The sequence below is a fragment of the Phoenix dactylifera genome, chromosome 1 (genome assembly GCF_051530095.1).
Source record: "Phoenix dactylifera cultivar Ajwa chromosome 1, Ajwa_hap1_PhDact_Kaust_v1.1, whole genome shotgun sequence".
In the NCBI taxonomy this organism is placed as follows: domain Eukaryota; kingdom Viridiplantae; phylum Streptophyta; class Magnoliopsida; order Arecales; family Arecaceae; genus Phoenix; species Phoenix dactylifera.
In genome coordinates this window covers 8,422,086-8,441,899 of record NC_143190.1, presented here as the reverse complement: position 1 = coordinate 8,441,899, position 19,814 = coordinate 8,422,086, and the positions used below count along the sequence as shown (strand labels likewise).

The 19,814-nt window shown below is 39.1% G+C and overlaps 1 protein-coding gene across 1 annotated transcript; it reads left to right on the top strand.

Moving 5' to 3' along the window:
- The first annotated feature begins 1,948 nt into the window (after positions 1–1,948).
- Positions 1,949–19,355, top strand: LOC103713662 (uncharacterized). Its single transcript, XM_008800666.5, has 10 exons — positions 1,949–2,490; positions 2,649–2,835; positions 2,934–3,067; positions 3,167–3,279; positions 3,424–3,547; positions 13,886–14,035; positions 14,128–14,283; positions 18,774–18,853; positions 18,953–19,002; positions 19,082–19,355. The coding sequence occupies exons 1-10, from the start codon at positions 2,101–2,103 to the stop codon at positions 19,219–19,221; spliced, it is 1,524 nt and encodes a 507-aa protein (XP_008798888.2). The 5' UTR covers positions 1,949–2,100; the 3' UTR covers positions 19,222–19,355.
- Positions 19,356–19,814: the final 459 nt, after the last annotated feature.

Sequence of the window (19,814 nt, the reverse complement as noted above, 5' to 3'; positions counted from 1 at the left end):
TTACAGCCATTATTATTGCTATATATCCACGTTATAGGAATTCATATGACTTTAGTTGTACATGATTCCTAATTTTAGCCTTGCTTCTTTTTAGGTCCTCCTGTTCCAAAAAAAAAAAAGAGGAATCACCGGGGATTATCATAATTGGAGCTCCGAAACATCTATCTTATCTCTCTCCCCAGAGATTATTCATTGATAAAAGACAAGAGGAGGGATGGTGTTCTGCATCTCACCTTTTATCCCCTTCATTGGAACCAAGCCACCATGGCCTATATTTTTTTTTTTTAAGTACAACGGCGACTTATACACAACAGATGTAGGTGCAGCCCGTAAGATCAAAAAGGATAGACACCATGGCCATTGCTGGAGCTTCTCCTAACATCTTTCTCTCTCTCGCTCTGCATGCATGCGTGCGTGCGTGCGTGCGGGCGTGTGTGTTATTTTTTTCAGAAAACATCTGTTTGGCTTTGATAGAATGGTTATATATGGAGAATAAACTAATGAAGCTTTAAGGCCTCCATGGAGACTGACGATAGTCATGTTAAGATTAGCATTTCAAATGTAAACTTAAGCCTGAAGAAGGAATAAAACAAAAACGTGCTCAATACTAGTGAAAAGTACCTCACCTGCTTATCGATGTTCATTCAGAAATACTTAATAATATGCAACTATTCTACCAACTTTTTATGATCCAAACAAACTTTAACTCAGTACTTGACTCACCTATCCTCTAGTTCATGTCTCATCTTCTAGCAGAAGTCAAAATCGTCACACAAATCAAGCCATATCTAATATTACGCAAAATTCAGTGGTCCTCTGTCAATTGACATTTTACTAATCCATAAATTTTACAGGATATCATTCTTTAATGAACATTTGGGCCCAATCATGATGCATTCTACACGAAGGAGAACTTTGATTTCTAAATTTGGAATCTGTTATTAAACTTGAAAATTTGGATGGGCGAAATGCTGCAGTTTCCATGGAATAGTCTTCAAGTATTCAAATCCTCTTTGGAAAAAGGTAATGAAGAAAAAAAAGAGTGGAAGCCTGCATCACAAAAATGCTCAAAAGGTACAACAGAGAGAATAGATATTGCCATATACTTTCTGGTGATGCAGAAATTTTATGGATGGCTTTGCAAAAACGCAAGGTCACCAGCACAATTTAATTCACTTTGTTCTCTATAGAATTGTGTCTTTTCACTAGTTTTGTTTACATTTACATGTGTTCTTGTAAATTCTGGGAGGACATAATGTTTTTGATTGGTAATTTACACAATTTATGCAGCTAAAACCTTTGTCTTGGAGTTGAGCAATGTATTTTGAGATATCTTCAGAAAATAACCACACAGAGAAAAATTTCTCTGCGTAGCTTTTGGACAATGCTGAAGATGTTGATGGTCAAATTGCAGATTTCAGAGGTGAATGCTTATAAAATAAGGATGAACAGAATAGGTATATAAAATATTTGAAAAAACTTGCATCTAAGTAAAAAAAAAAAAAAAAAAACAAAGAGGATACTCAAGGTATTTGGAATTAGCTTTGAGAGGAAGATCCATAAGCAAATTCGAGTTTAGTGCAGGCCACTTTTTGACATTTGCAATGAACCCGAAATCCCGGTTCCGCATGAACCAACCACTCACGACATTCTCAAGGCTCTGTTAGCCCAAAAGGAAAGCGTCGAACCGCGCCATCAATAAGTCAGCTCCTTCTAGAAGTGCGAGAGGGTTTGTTTTCTATATCTATTGTGAAATGTACAGTGCAGCGGACTGGATTATTTTGTTTGTGGCACAATATTTTGAACCAATTTTTTAAATATTGTTCCGACCGTGCTGGATATTTTGTTTGATATATTCATTTGAGGCATATGTATATTTTATCAAAAAAAATCAAATATGCTGACTTAATCCAGAAAAATAAATATCCTACTCTCATGACCAGATTTTGGGTTAAAACTCCAACCTTGAGTACTTGGAAATTCTGAGTTAGTAAGTTCAACCTAAACCCAACCCGAGCTAAAAATGATGGGGTGATGGCATCCGGAATCACCCCCAAAAGAACTGATCTCCGTTAGAGAGAAAGAGCGATCGAGGCCGAGATGAGACCGCCCACCGTCTCCATCGCTCTCCTCCTCCTAATTCCCCTTCTCTCAATTCTCCCCGTATCGGTGCCGGTTTCGGCGGCGAGGAGGAGCCCCCGGTTCTTGGGGGACTTTGCCTTCTCGCTCCCCGATCCCTCCCGGCACCGGAAGGCGGCGTACCAGTACGAGACGCGCTACTTCCGGCAGCGGCTGGACCATTTCAGCTTCGCGGAGCTGCCGTCCTTCCAGCAGCGCTACCTGGTTGGCCCCTCCGACCACTGGGCCCGCCCCGCCGGTCCCATCTTCTTCTACTGCGGCAACGAGGGCGACATCGAGTGGTTCGCCTCCAACACCGGCTTCGTCTGGGAGATCGCCCCTCTCTTCTCCGCCCTCGTCGTCTTCGCCGAAGTATATATATATATACATATATATTATAACATCTAACTTCTCATCTTTCACAGGAATCATTTTCCAAAAATGTCCGCTTTATTTCTAAAATTGAAATGATATGGAGGGTTATCTGCAAGCCGCCTCATCTTGTTAATGTGATTTGCTGCTGTTGGCAGCATCGTTACTATGGAGAGTCCATGCCGTATGGCAGCAGAGACAGAGCATACGAAAATGCGGAGTCCTTGTCATACCTCACCACCGAGCAAGCTCTTGCCGACTTCGCGGTGCTGCTCACCGACCTGAAGCGGAACTTGTCGGCGGAGGACAGTCCTGTCGTGCTATTCGGCGGATCGTATGGTGGAAGTAAGGCCATTCTGCCATACTGATGATTATATTTTATCTCTTTTGATACGTTGAAAGATTTTTTTTTTTGCTGCTCTTTTAAACAACTGATGGAGCAGTGCTGGCTGCTTGGATGAGGCTGAAGTACCCGCACATTGCCATTGGCGCACTTGCTTCCTCGGCACCGATTCTTCAATTCGAAGATATCGTCCCGCCGGAGACGTTCTACGACATGGTTTCCAGTGATTTTAGAGTCAGTGCACTTGTTACCTTTCTATGTGGGTATATGCATATATAGTTCGATGTAATCGATGAACTTGGTTTTATGATCTCAGTATGTCACTGGTTTCAGCGTGAAAGTTTGAGCTGCTTTAAAGCCATCAAGGAGTCTTGGGATGCATTGGAAGATCAAGGGCAGGGGCACGATAATCTAGTTAATCTGAGTAGGAAATTCCGCTTGTGCCGGTGAGACGAGTCCTCTCTTGCCAATATGTACATCATAGGCAGGAGAAATTTGTTATGCTAGTGTCATCTTATGGTTTCCATTTCTTTATTTTAGCGTATATCCTTGTTTTTTATGTGATACAAGTGTGGACTGATGAGTGGCAGGGAGCTGAATAATACAGCAGAACTTTCGAACTGGTTAAGCTCAGCCTACAGCTATCTGGCCATGGTGGACTATCCATATCCGTCTGATTTTCTGATGCCTTTGCCTGCAAACCCTATAAAAGAGGTCCGTTGGTACTTCATGATCTGTTATATTTCTTATTGTGAGGATAGCATTTTGTTTTATAATGTGACATTCAGTTTTGCTGAAATAAAGGGGTGTGTTGGGAACAGAGGAAAAGAAAAAGAAAAAGAAAAAAAGAGAGAAAAAACCATTTCAATTCCTAGCATTATGTGCGCTGGCTGCCACTTGATTGGTACTATTTATAACTAAACAGGAGTTGGTATCTACCAAAATAGTAGGATTCCATTGGTTTAGCAGTGCACTATCCTTTTAGATATAAAAGGCCTAGATTATTGTTATGATGTTGCATTAACGTGCTAAATTTTCCATCCAGTTAGTAGTTATGTTCAATAGTTATAGGCATCTGTCCAAATACTCTATGCTTTACTTCCATCTTTCTGTTTGTCATTTATGAAGCCAAGATATGGTGCTCTGAGAAATGCTATTGTTTTTGCACCTGAACTTCTTAGACTGATCTAGGACAACCATAAAGGCTGAAGGTCTTTGATGGTAATGAGCTTTAGTGGAATATTGAATGTTATGTCTTGTTTAAAAAACTAACATACAGTTTTTTCCAATGTTTTAGGAAATAAATGGATAATAAGAGGTATTATATATTTGCTTTGTTCAAAAACATCGCATCAATATCTTGGCCAAGTATTTACTGGTTTTGTATAAGTCTAATGACCAAATCACATCACATCTATTGGCTAGTGGAGTTAAATGAATTGACATAACTTTTTCTTCTTTTTTGTGAGAAACAATACTGAAGAGAATGAAAACTTTAACTTCTAATAAACTAGGCTTGCTATATGCAGGTTTTTAAAGAACAACTTTTATATGATCTGAGCTATTGAGTTAAATAATTTAAATCATAACCCGCTAACTTATTTATGGCTGAACTTGTAAGAACAAGACATTCGAGTTGAAGTAGATCATCTTTATGAGTTTAAGACCAAACATAAATGTGTTTTTTTGAGTTAATCTGAAATTATTAGTATGTAATGGAAAAGCAAACCGACAAACTTGATTAACAACCATTGAAATTTAGGTTCTTGTTAAGTCCTAAATTTTATACTATTAATAACAGACTTGCAAACCTTGCTTAAAACTATCCTATGCATGACTTAGCTACCGATAAATACTGACTTCTTATACAAGTCAGTTATTTAGAGAGAACCCAGTATAAGCTCTTTCAGATCGAGACTTAATATTCATACACTTAACTTTGAATGCACTTTGGATTGAGTCACCTGTCCTTTTTATTGAGCTTTTGAACTGTAACCTAAATACCTTTTCATGTTTCTTTTGCCCTGATAATGCAGTCATCCCGGATGTTTTTTTTGTTGGATTCGTTGTATTGTCATCATTGCTCTTTAATTGGGGTTTATTAATAATTTCATTGTTATCTTTAAAATTTCCAAGACAACATGAATTGAATTTTATTTTATTTTTTCTCTTTCACCGATTTATTATTATATAAAACCAAAAATCCTTAATCGAGGCATTTATAATTAAGGTTGCTATCAGATCCCAATCGATAATTGTGACCACATATTTAACTAAAGAATATTGAAATCCAACTAAAACTTCCTCCAAAAATTTTGATAAACCTTAGCTATAAAATATTACCAAAATCTCCTGATAAAAGGAATAGTTATATATCAAGAACTCTATTTAAGTTCCATACCCTATTAAGAGTCAAAGTTAATGCTCTTAATATTTGATGCACTTTGAACTGAATCAGGTTGCTGAGCATCTGTCATAGAACTGGGCATCTACATTGTGAGCTGCATTTTCTTTTTCCGGTACTTTTGTCATGAGATGTGCCTTGTTGGATTTTCGTGGTTATATTTTTCATCGTTCTTCTCTCTAACTTTGGCTTCAACTTGTTACATTTCTGAGGAAAGTTAAAAATTGAGTAAACAGTTGTTTGGCATTTTCTCTGAACAAAATATCAATGGTGCTAAACAGAAATTAATGATACATGAAAAATGTTATCTGTTCTTTGATGCATTATTTGGCAGTAATGTATTCAAGATTCCTGCTTGATACAGGGCTATAAATGAACTACCTTTCCCTAACAAAAAAAGAAGAAGATATTGTTGTTCTCCCCCAAGGGCAGGGCCAGATAATGATGAATGCCCGCTTATGACATAGTGCAGAAAAATCTGCATAATGTACTTTTAGAGGATGTTGATGGATCCAAGGAGTTTCATTTGGAGTAGGAGTTCATCTGGTTTCAGTACCTTGAAGGCTTGTAAGTAAATCCTCTTCACCCATTAGCTTTAGAGGTACTTTGAGGAGACCGATAACTAATGAAATGAGTTCATTGTAGATGCCAGGAGAAGTTGGCATTCTCTTGGAGAATTTGGGGCAATTTTTGCATGCTAACATGATACTTAAATATTTCTCATGTTTTGAGAATTTACTTTTCTACAGTGGGGGACATGTTGCAATTTTCTTGAATTCTCTTAAGGAATCCTACAACATGAAAAGTGGAAGAACATGTAAAACTTTTGACCCTTACTAATGAGTTCATAATTATTATTTTACTTGGAGCATAGGATTTTCTTCTCGAAAAATGGATAACTTTTCTATGTGAAGAAATCACTTGTTGGATCATTGAAGCATTTGCTCCTTGGATGTAGGGGTGCAATTGAGCTGGGCTTGGTTGAGCTTGGTTTTGATCAAGTTTGGTTTAAAATTAATTTTGAGCTTGAATTCCAAGATCAAGCATGATTTGTCCATTATTTCTATCTCAATTCGAGCTTAATTTAGAATCAAGCTAAGCGGGAGCCTACTTAATCAGCTTGATAATCCAAATCAAACTGAAATCAACTCGAGATTAAATCAAGCTTGGTTCAAGATTAAATGAAACCATGATTCTTGTTTTCAAGTTTTGGTCAAAGTTTGTAGGAGGTCTAAGTTAACATTTTATCGATCCATATAATAAAAAAAACACCAATTAGACTTTAATCAATGATTTATTATATATGAAATATGTAATATATATAATTTAGATATATTTGACCCTTATCCAATGGAGCTTGATTGAGCTAGGTTTATGACGCAGACGGGGATGAGATGGTTGCTAAAATTTGGAGATGATGGCGGCTGATTTTCTCTCTCTTTTTTTTCAATGGCGGCTAGGGTATGCTAGGGTTTTCCTTGCAGATGGTGGAAGAAGATGATGGGATGAAGGCTAATTGGGGTTCACTTGGGTTCAATTGGGTGTAGATTGACTCAACTGTATGCAAAAATTGTTGATGGATTGTGGACGCAATAGGAAGTGGGCTTGGACTCGTTGTAGGATTGGGTTAGGCTGTGAAGGACTTATGGTTGGCTAGGGATTAGAAGTCCTGATAAAATTGGGACTCTAGGGTTGGCATAAGAAAGCAATATGGTGTGAGAGAAAATACTAAGATGGTATGAGAAAAAGGAGTTCTTCTCTTACTAGGACTCTTAATTAAGGTAACGTGAGATTGAAAGTTGGCAGGATAAGAAAAGGATAACTAAAGAGGATGGGTGGAAGAGTTTCACCTCCACTCAAACTCTTCAAAGGTTGGCGTGAAGAAGGAGGAGTTTCAACTTCACCAACTTCTTCCAAAGCTTGGCGTCTCACCAAGAAAAGAGGATGGAGCGTCGCACTCCAAGAAAAAAGAGAATCACCCGCAATTTTTTCTTCTAAACTCAAATCAATCTATCTCTAAATTTTATTCTTCAACCTTCTCTTTATATAGAGTAAGAGGTTACAAAAATAAGGACTCTTAAAACTAGAATTTTAGGACTCCAACTAAACATGGACTCTTTTAAATCAAATCAATCATTTAAAGAAATCAACTGACGAAATCAATTAAACCAACTAAGACTTCCAGATAACTAGGACTCTTTAAAGACATATGGACTAAGAGTCCAAATCAGCCAAGACTCTTCAAACAGCACGTGGAATCATCACACAAGACTCCAAATAATTTGGGACTCCTTAGCTTGCGCACGCCCATGAAAGGAAGCTTCATGCAGCCTTGCACACGCCCCATAAAGGAATTCACGCACGCCTTAGATCCCTTCCTAAATTCAGACTTTGTTGGAACAAGTCAACAACCAAACCACTAAGCAAAACAATTGAGGACTCTTTCTAACTTTAGACTGAAAATTCTGAACTCAATGTAACATTAGACACGACAAATGTTGGACCCAAACTCCTAAACTTAAAACTCCTAATCAATTAGGACTCTCTAATGCCATTAGGACTCAATTAAATTAGGCGTTGGAACACTAGAACCCAATGTAATTAGGTGCAGAAAATCTTGGACCCAATGTGTTTTGGTGCTGGAACTCTTGGACCCAATGTATTTTGGAGCACACCCAAAGGACTCAAATCTACGCACGCCCAAGAAAATTTGGGCTCGATGCTCCTGCATCAATTCTCCCATACTGAGAAGAATTCGGCTCCGATGAGTTGCGTGTCTGGTACAGTTCATACAAATCAGGCGGTCGGGGAGGACCCACAAGCTGTCAGTACTTGGCTTTAGGGTCAATGTTGGGTACTAATGGCTTCATAGTATGCTCCTCATAATGGCCTCCATGTGCTTGCAAATCTTCAATATTGACAATTGGGCTCATCTGCTGATGTAGCTCTGCATGCTCCTTCGGATTTAATCTATATACTGGCAAATTTGGTAGTGTAGAGCCAGGATTAAGATCTCACATACTGGATATTCTGCATCGGAGGTAACTCTCTGGGCAGCTCCTCAGGTGCTACATCTGAAAAATCACTTAGAATAGACAGGAATTCTAGTGGTGTGCTATTGGTAGGCCATGTTGTCTCCTTCATCACCAACGCATAAACGACCTCTTTGTCACTTTGAATCACTTCAGCAAGCCACATGGGCTGTTGCCTTGGCGCCCTTGGAGAGCTCCAAGTAACGTGCATTTGATCTGTCAGTAGGGTGGAACTAGGCTGATGCGTGGCGCACTTGATAAATCCCAAGTGGCTGATTGCTGGTCGCTTGAAGAGTCCTCGTTGGACTGAAACTCTGCTGATGCGTGGGCACTTTGGAGACTCCCATGTGGCGCCCCTCTTGGTTGCTGCATGGGAGAGTCTAAGTTGGAGTGGAACTTGGCGAGGTCGGGGGTGGGCACGTGTGGCTAGACTGCTTGTCACGGGATGTGGGTCACGGTTGGTTGGGATGTGTGACTCGGATGGACCGGGACGCGTGTCCCGTGCGCGCTGATCCACTGCGCACGCTGACGTGGCTGCATGCGCTCGGCTGGTGCTTGCGAGGTTGATGCGTACGGACTAATGCGAGTTGCACGCAAGGCTGGTGCGTGGTGAAGTCTGGTCCGTGTTCGAGGTTGGCGCGCGGGCATGGCGTGCTGCGATGAAGGTTGGGTAGACTAGATCCCGGGATGAGATCTATTGCATGTTGAATGTCACGCATCGGTAGAAGTTCCTCGGGTAGATCTTCAAGTGTTACATTAGAATAATCCTCCAAAATAGGTTTGAAATCAGATAGGATCACCACTGAAATTTTAGAACCAACCTCGCCTTGCTTGCAACCTGAAAGGAGTCTGCGAACAACACAATCGGGTAGATCGGATCCTTCGAGCTCTACCGCGGAGGCTTTTTTCTTGTTGCCTTTCTTCGCTTCTACGATCTTAGCAGATTTAGGATGAACTTCAGATGCCTCCGCAATCTCGTCTTCTTCGCAAGCCAACGTAAATTGCTAGTCTTTTGTGGGGCAAACAACAACAAGGTGTCCCATGCCGCTACACTTGGAGCACACAGCTTGGCCTCCTCTTTGCGGCATAGGACCCTTTTCCTTTTCGCTGGCCCTCGCTGCTCCTCGCTCCAGATATGTACTCGTATTTGCAGAAATTTCAGATCTCATGTAAGGAAGATTACCTCGAGAAAAAGGAACGCCTTGTTGCAGTGTTTTGGAAGTCCTCGCCCAACTTGAGGGCGACGCTGAAGTTGGGTCTCCACTACGTCCATCTTTTGTGCCATAACAGCAAGTTTATTTACGATTTTGGCCAACATCTTCTTTTCTTGTCGATCATCGTAAGGACGGCTACTTCTCGTACTCATGATGGTAGAGTACCCAAGTTGACATTAATCGGCATTGTAGGGATGACTGTTTCTCGTACTCATAAGGGTAGAGTATCCAAGTTTATGATCGACGTTGTAGGGACGACCGTTTCTCATACTCATGGTGATAGAGTATCCAAGTTGATGTCGATGGCATTGTAGGGATGGCCGCTTCTCGTACTCATGGTGATCAAGGAACTTCGCTCTAATACAAATTGACGTTGTCGGGGATGGGATGGTTGTTGAAATTTGGGGATGATGGCGGTTGATTTTCTTTCTTTTTTTTTAAAATGACGGTTAGGGTATGCTAGGATTTTTCTTGCGGATGGTGGAAGAAGATGATGGGATGGAGGCTAATTGGGGTTCACTTGGGTTCAACCGGGTTGTGGATTGACTCAATTGTGTGCAGAAATTGCTGATAGATTGTAGGCACAATAGTAAGTGGGCTTGGACTCGTTGTAGGATTGGGTTAGGACGTGAAGGACTTATAGTTGGCTAGGGATTAGGAGTTCTAATTTCATTAGGACTCTAGGGCTGGCATGAGAAAGCAATATGGCGTGAGAGAAAATACTAAGATGGCGTGAGAAAAGGGAGGAGTCCTTCTCTTACTAGAACTCTTAATTAAGGTAACGTGAGAATGAAAGATTGGCGTGATAAGAAAAGAATAACTAAAGAGGATGGGTGGATGAGTCTCATTTCCGCTCAAACTCTTCAAGAGTTGGCATGAAGAAGGAGGAGTCTCACCTTCACCAACTTCACCAAGAAAAGAGGATGGAGCGTCGCACTCCAAGGAAAAAGAGAATCACTCTCAATTTTTTTTTCTAAACTTAAATCAATCTATCTCTGAATTGTATTTTTCAACCTTTTCTTTATATAGACTAAGAGGTTGGAAAAATTAGGACTCTTACAACCAGAATTTTAGGACTCCAACTAAACATTGACTCTATTAAATCAAATCAATTATTTGACGAAATCAAGAGATGAAATCAACTAAACCAATTAAGACTTCCAAATAACTAGGACTCTTTAAAGACACATGGACTAAGAATCCAAATTAGCTAGGACTCTTCCCAAACGACACATGGAATCATCACAAAAAACTCCAAATAATTTGGAACTCCTTAGCTTGCGCACGCCCCATGAAAGGAAGCTTCACGCAACCTTGCACACGCCTTATAAAGGAATTCACGCATGCCTTAGATCCCTTCCTAAATTTTGACTTTGTTGGAACAAGTCAACAACCAAACCACTAAGCAAAACAATCAAGGATTCTTTCTAACTTTAGACTGAAAACTCTGAACTCAATGTAACATTGGATACGACCAATGTTGGACCCAAACTCCTAAACTCAAGACTCCTAATCAATTAGGGCTCTTCAATGCCACTAGGACTCAATTGAATCAGGCGTTGGAACACTAGAACCCAATGTAACTAGGTGCTGAAAATCTTGGACCCCATGTGTTCTAGTGCTGGAACTTTTGGACCCAATATGTTTTGGAGCACACCCAAGGGAGGACTCAATCCACGCACGCCCAAGATGATTTGGGCTCAGTGCTCTTGCAGTAGTTTATTTTTTGGATTGGCTTGAAATTAATTTCGAGCCTGTTTTGCTGGTTCAAGCTTGGTTTATTTAGCTTCAAACTGGCTTGATTGAACTTTTCTTGAGCCTGAGCCAAGCTTGAGCTGCTCAATCATACACCCTTCTTTGCTTCTCGAGAAGGAATTGCTGGGAGGAGGAATATGTTTATAAAGTAAACATTCTGCTAAAGAGGGTTTTAGGGGGAGTAAATTGCATCTAGGATATCTTCTGTTCTGATTTCTCTTACCTGTATCAGAAATTGATAGTGCTTTATAAGTGTTCAATAGACTGCCCTCTAAAGCTTCTATAGGAAATGTGTGAGAGCCCTAGAAAAAAAATGTGTCTTTTCTCATTAATTTCAAATTAAGATCTTTTTGGAAAGGCTGTCTTATTATAGGCAAACAGGTGCAACCCCCTTGCATTAAGGTGCCAAAATTGACTGGTGCAACCTTCTAGATGTAGTAAATAGGCTGTCTTATTATGGTTTCTGTTGGATACCATTTTTCAATCACCTTTATATATTGTAGATGTGATTGGCTGAAAGTACATCCATTGGATTAAAGGTCAATTTGCTCCAAGAATCTTACTTGAAGACTTGTAACATGATAGTGTCTTATCATATATACAACCAAATCTCATTTGACATATTAAAAAAAATGACTTTGTTTGCGATATCATGCTTTTATCATACTTTATGTCTGACCGTAAGCCACCTCTTGTACAACTGATCTGTTGAGGATGAGAAACTGAAGAGCCATTTCTGATTTGTTGAATGTTTTTTTTTACATTATCACTTGGACTTTCATGCTTCCATGAATTTGCATGCTTCTGTGAATTTGCACACACCAGAGTTGTGTGGGAGCCTGATGGTATGTGGTCCTCATTGATGAGGGCCAAGTATGGCGGTCTAGTGTCGGGGGCGCGTACTGGGCGTCGCCGTTCACCGATGTGGAGGGAGATTTGTGCTAGAGCTGGGTTGGTGATTCCTGCTATTAGATGGGCTATTGGTGATGGTCGGTCCATTGATGTGTTGGAGGATCGCTGGGTGACGGAGCAGTCGATGAGTAGACTTCCGGTTACAGTGGATACATCGAGGTTAGTCGGTCTCAGGGTCAGTGACTTGATGGAGCCTGGGGGGGATCGATGGAGGGTGGAACTGATTAGGGAGGCATTTGGGGAGCAGCTGGCGGAGATGATCTTGGCCCTACCTGTTGTTGCCCGGGAGGGGGCGGATAGATTAGTCTGGAGGCCGACAGGGCGAACGCAGGTGTGAGCCAGGGACATTTACATGTTGTTGAGCCGGGAGCCAGCACGGCAGATAGAGGAAGATTGGATTTGGAAGATGCGGATTCACCCGCGTGTGGCGCTCTTCATCTGAAAGGTGGCGTGGGGTTGCCTACCGACTAGGAGCTTGCTAGCACGGCGAGGGGTGAGGATCACTCAGTGTTATGAGGAGTGTACGGAGACCGAGGAGACGATTGATCATGTTCTTCTGCAGTGTCCCAGAGCTATGGGTATTTGGAGTCGATCGCCCACATTGTTGCTCCTTTCAGTCGAGTCGATACAGGATTTGATTCACTGGTTGAGAGTGTCCATGCGGCGGCCTAGCACTATTGAGGCCGGAATTCAGTGGGCATATTTGGCTCATTCTATTTGGCTGGACAGGAATGCGGGTATTTTTGAGGGTAGGCGGTTACCCCAGCGGGTGGTGGTGGACAGAGCCATGCATCTTGCCAGAGAGGTTTCTACTACTACCATTAGGTTCTCTTCTGAGATGGCCAGGGACACCTGGGGTACTCTTTCTGCTATCACAGCGCCCAGGTTTGCCCTAGTTACTTGGGTACCTCCACCCCTTGATCATCTCAAAGTGAATTTCGATGGTAGTATGTCGGCGGATGGGGTGTCAGGAGGAGTTGACTTTGTTATCAGAGACCATCTTGGTAGTTTGTTAGCAGCCGGTGGTCGCCGGGCGCTGGGACTTACTGCGGTCGGTGCGGAGCTGCGAGCAGCCTGGGAGGGGATATCCTATGCGAGGCGGGTACTCCGGGCTGAGCACATATGCCTCGAGGGAGACTCCTCTGTGGTGATAGAGTGGATACGGGGAGTGGACAGATATGGGGATGGTCATCCTCTCATCCGTGAGATTCGAAGATTGGCTCAGGAGCCGAGCGTTTTCCAGGTTTCACATGTTTTTCGGGAGGCAAACAGGGCAGCAGACTGGGTTGCCTCTTTTGCTGCCCGGCATTCCGGGGAGGTCATTTGGTCATCTGTAGGAGATATTCCTCCCACCTTGTACTCTTTTTACTTTATTTTGATATGGCTGGATGTACTCAATTTAGAGCTATATGAATTGCCGTTTTTACCTAAAAAAAAAAAAAAACTCAACAGTCGTGGGCTATGGTGGTGCTCATTTACCGAATTTTTAGCTCTTTTTATTTGTTTCTGAGCATGGGATTATATCATTACTGAATGTGCATTACACTTGTTATATTCTCCATTTTTCCAAGAACTTTGAGGCTATTTGACTGCTTATAGAAGACAGTTATCTCCTGATGATATGGTCAGAAATTAGCTGTTTGACTTTCTACGGCTTTGATGAATGTTACCATCTGAATTATTTGGATCGTCGAGTCATACTCATCTCCTGTTCATTTTCATCATAATTTTCTAGGTATGCAGAAAAATTGACAGTTATCCTGATGGGACTGATCTTCTGGATCGTATTTTTGCTGGAGTAAGCATCTATTACAATTACACCGGAACTGTCGATTGCTTTGATTTAGAGGATGATCCTCATGGCATGAGTGGCTGGGGTTGGCAGGTTTATAAGCAATTTCTATAATTTTTATATTAGTGTCCTGGTATGAAAACATATCCTTATATCTACTATGATGTTTTTTTCTTATTATGCAGGCCTGCACTGAGATGGTTATGCCAATGTCTAGCAGCCAAGAGAATAGCATGTTTCCTACATACAATTTTAGTTATGCTGCTTATCAAGATGAGTGTGTTCATAACTATGGTGTCAGGCCAAGACCTCGATGGGTTACCACTGAGTTTGGTGGCCATGTAAGTGATGATGTATAATTTGTTCTTAAAATCCTTACTGCTTAATGTAGTCAAGCATGTTTCACTTCCTTTTCTTAATTTAATTAGTTTCATTCATGGGAGTTTGTTTACTTTTAATCTGGATTCAAAAAAAATACTGAGATCTCCTTTCATGGAGTAGCATGAGTCGCCAGAAATTCAGAGGCTTGATCATACCGATAATTGTTTTACAATGCCATCTAGAACATAAGGAGTGCTCCTTGAATATGCTTGAAGTGTTTTCCCCCTCCTTTGAGGGTTGAATTATATTAATAATCCATGCTTTTTTCTTTGTTTTTTTTGTACACCATCTTGCATGACTTGGTAGCTGTAAGAAAGTGAACATTGAAGACAAAAAGATGCATTGAGAGTCTTGATGAACCATTTGGTTAAAGATATTCATATCAAACAAAGACAGAAATATCATTATGAGAAGTTGTGGATACAGAGTGCTATTGCATCTATAGACTATATGGAGAAAGCATGGTTATCTATTTTTTTTCTAAACCAATTAGAATCTATGTTGTGAAACTGTAGAAAACTAGTGGAGTACATTTAAATTTTTTACTGTATTTTTAAGGAAGCAACCAAATGTATTAGACATTCTGGTGAGCCAATTTTATAGCTTTTTTGAGTAAATGTATCAATGGGGAGCAATTCTGAATGTTGTTTATAGATAACAGTATCACTCTGAGTTGAAAACAGGGTTACATGTCAGATTGGAATTTTGCTGAAAAAGTTCAGAGGATAAGGGGTCAAAGGGTCAGTAGAGTTAACCATTGTCCATGGAATGCATGTCCCCCGTCTAGTGCCTCCTATCAGAAATTTTGTCTAGGAGTCACAGTAGTATGCTTAAATATTGGATATATGAGAGTATCTAAATAAATATAGAAATGGGGTACTAATTGAAGTGTGAGAATTGTATCGATGGAGCAAAAGATGGTGGGGAACTGGCTAAGATGGTATGGTCATGTGTAATGAAGAAATCAGGACCCAACAGGAAAAGTTTCTCAACTTTATGTTGGAAGTGGAAGAAAGAAATATGAAGGCCTAAACAATCTGAATACAATTATAAAAATGGATTAAAAAAAAAACTGATGCTAACAATAGGTGTACATATGGGTGTCACGTACCTAAATAAAAGTGGCAATACAGCAGAAAACCAAAATCTATATTTCCAGGTTATGGTTGAAGCTTAAACCTTGACCCAATTCTCCTAAGAGATTGTGTTTTCATGTGATGAAATGGGACCCGACTGTAATAAACATAGCTTGACAAGATTTGAGCCATACTGGATAAAAAGACAGGTTGGAATTGGGTGTAACCTGAGACCAGAAACTAATGCTTGTCTGGACTTTTTCATTACCTGTCCAGATATGATTCAACCTTTGTGCAGTCTTAGTTGTTAGCGGATATATCACTGGTTGCGGAGAGATTAGTTAGCTTTAATGAATTGGCTGCAGTTTTTCTGGTCAAAGTCAATTTGTTACGGGTCATGTTTGAATTTGTCATGCATGCGATATTTTAGAGATATTTGATGGACCATACGGGATTAAAACATCAAAGTTATGTACAATAGTAAGTCTACTATTAATAAGTTTTTCATGATCTTTTCCTTTATGTCTGTTCATCTATTAGTTATGATGTACAATAAATTATTACGCTTTACAAGGCAGGAAAGATAACCCATTGAAGCTAGATTATTGTAGTGTTGCATGACAAGCTGCCTTTTTCTTAGGATGATTGCTCTCTGTATATGTGGTTTGCTGTACGGGTAAGGGAAACCTGCATTTATACCCTGTAACCAAATATAGTAATATTGTACTCCTATCTGCTCAATGTTGGTCATGTATCATCGAGGATTCTGATAGTAAGATAGTAAGAGCTTTTACTGTCTGATGTCTCGATCAGCAAAATGTTAGTCAAGTTATTGGGTTTTTTTATAGGATCCTCTGAACATACCAAATGTTGACCTGGTCAACTAAGTTTAAAACCTTCATTCAGTTCGTTGGAGGCAACGAGTACCAGCTTAGTGGTTAATTTCCGGAATTAAAATTTTCAGGGTTTCTCAGTGGTACAGAAATTTGCTCATAGTCCTGTGCCCTGGTTTGGTTCTTGAATACAAGACCTGGAATTTTACCGTAGACAAGGTTGCCTGATGATAGATGTTGTTTGTGTCTTGATAATCATCATTCAATACAAGGTAGATAAGCATAATAGATTCAGTTGAAATGGTGAAGGCTTGAGATGATCATAATCCACACCATGGGGGCACTAGAAGAATATTTGTATCTTATGCTAGGCAGGACTCTTCTCGATTTCCTTGCTCCTGCCGGCCTATTGATTTTCCCATGGCCAATTGTGCATTTCAAACGACATTTTTTCAGTTTTTGCAGATAGGAAGAGGCATCATTACTCCAAACCAGCTTATATGAAGAACCTATACTTGATGTGCCTGTCATATATAGGCCCTAAATTGAGGTGGATTGCAATTCAATGCTTGACCTATTACCTACGACAATTAAGAGGACCTACTCCTGTGTTGAGCCTGAAATTGTCAGTACAATATTGGCTTAAAATAGAAGCTTAGCAATGCGTAGAGGCCATATTTGTTTAATTATGTCAAGAGGAGCCATTGCCATCTGCCTGAATGAAAGTCATTTTCCAAAGGGACCACAAAAATAGTTTCTTTTCATGTTCTTTTTGAATAAAAGCTGGATGAGCTGTAACCCATTCTTCTCTCTCCCTCTCTCTCACACACACACACAAAACAAAAAAAAAAGAAGGGAGTCTTGGAGTATACTGCACAGCAATTTTGTTCCTGTGCTTTATCTGGTTGTCGTGATTCTTGGACCATTTATTAGAATCTTTTTTTTTTTTTTTGACTTCAGTCAGATTATTGTACATTTGATATGTCATGATAATTGTGGCAAATAGTAATGTTGCTGACAAAGTATCAATCTTGCTTTAGGTTGATTTCTTAATACTTTCATGTACTGGTATGTGTAAAGTCAAGATTATGGTATGCTAGAAGGCCAGGGTTGCATTGTATTGGATAAACCTTAGGGTGGTGTTTCATAGGAGCATTAAGCTTAAGAACAGGGTCTTATGCCAGCTAAACATTATTTACAAAATGGTCATAGACTTGGAATAGGCTATGCTCGATCATAGCATCCTATGCTCATATTTTGGGAATAGGCTATTCCTATTTACCTTGGAATAGTCTTATGCCCACACTTAGGCCTGTTTTAGATTGTGCCCTTTAACTTTATATCTTCAATTGTATTATATAAATAATATAATATAATATTTTGATATCATAATTATATTATAATTTATTATATAATATTACTAATGGATTAGAAATATCTTAATATATTATAAGTATCTAATAATAAAAAAATAATTTTTATAATATCTATACTTATAATTTGTCTTATACATACAAATATTAATATAATATGAAATGTTTCTTGTTGTAATGTGATAATAAAATATTATAACGTAATAAAATTATTAGAATAATATCGATAAGAATATCATATCAAATATAATATCTATACAGTATAATATCACTACACAAATATAAATATTATGTTATCATATTATCTTTATATAATATTTATAATATAGTATAATATAAGAATTTATAATATCATATCAAAACATTATTATTTATTATATTTAAATATTAGTTTTATAATATTGTATTGTAATATTATATTTATATTATTATTATAATGTTACAATGTACAATATATAAGGATATTACCTCATATTAATACTATATTTAAAATATTAACGTTATGATATAAAACATACTATATCAGGCTAAGAATGGTTTTGCCATTTAAGAAAATAAATGGGCGGTTTATTCTGATTTTTCACCTTATTCCAGGAAACCAAGTAAGCAGTATTTTAAGCTATCCATTTGGATCAGGATTCTGGCAACTAAACAGGATTTGGCAGAAACACCTGGCATAGCTTTCCTTGTTCCCATATTTCTTAAGCTCCCACCAAACAGCACCTAGATGCGTAGCATGCTTTCTGAAATGAACCAATTCTACAGTAATTGCTCTATAGATTATTTGGTACCTTAAATTGTTTTTCAGACGGTAATGTTTTCTTCGTAAATTACAGTAAACAATGTACCCAGCATAGTCTCCGTTTTATGTAGGAATGCCGTTTTCCTACGAGAAACATTTGTCTAGAGTTCTGTTTCCTGTATTAGTTCAGTAGTCTTTGGTAATGATACTGCTGGGCTGATCCATGGGATTGCAGGAGGAAACAACTTTGGTGATAGTGCGACAACCCTCACCTCGTTCTAGGTTAATTATCGTTTTGTCAAAGACAACAAAGAATCCGTGCTCCTATTTGTGTTTTGTTGTGTTATATATATAGTATATCGACAATAAATTTTAACTAACTCGCTTTATGACGTTGAAATATCATGATCGTATTTGTTTTTAAAGGATATCAAGACAGCCTTGAAGGAGTTTGGCAGTAACATTATTTTCTCAAATGGACTCTTGGATCCTTGGAGTGGTGGGAGGTAATGTACTACATCATTTACACTTCTTTGGAAGCTAATTTAGTTGCTCATTTTTTTTGTCTTAAACGAGTTCAATGGTATCTTTGTTACATGTTACAGTGTGCTGCAGAACATATCTGAGAGTATAATTGCACTTGTTACTGAACTAGGTACTGCATTCAAATTTTGCTGCTGTTTAGTTCTCTAGGCAGAATCGTGTTGTAATATAGACTTAATTCTGTTCCTCAGGAGCACATCACATAGATTTGCGTCCTTCAACAAATGAGGATCCTGATTGGTTAATAGAACAGAGGAAATCAGAAATCAGTCTTATAAGAGGTTGGATATATGATTATTACCAGGAGAAGGTGGCCTCTTTCAGCATGTAGTTCCGGTGGTTTGTGTCACCACCATGGAGGTAGTAGTTTGATTTCAACAATAACCGCTTTTCTCAAACTTTGAAGAAACAGGATGCTAATATTATAAATACAGTCTGCATGAGTACTTTTTGATGTTTGTGCAATTTGTCTTTCTGTCAGAAATCTTAATTTTTTATTATTTTCTTATAACTTGACTGATAATATAACTACCATGCTATGCTGACTGATGTTATGCCAAATTAAATGGTAAAATGATCATCATGTAGCATTGGTTGACGGAAGAAACAAAAAAAATTAAAGCCATCTTGGAGCAACAGTTTCAAAATAGGACCTGGATTTGCTTTATATTTACAGGGGTCGTTAGTGTAGATATGAGCATGTACAAACCTGTATACTCTTGTAAGCATGTCCTTACATATATGCCCACTGTCATGGTTGTCTAACAGTGTAAAATTCTTGCACAATTACGAGACATAATTCTATCTATATGAGTTGCACTTGTGGATTGTCTATATCAATTACACAAAATGCCTATATTCCAAAATGAAGCATTCTGAAGCCAAGTCTAAATCTTCTCAAATTAACTCTTCCATGCATATCTG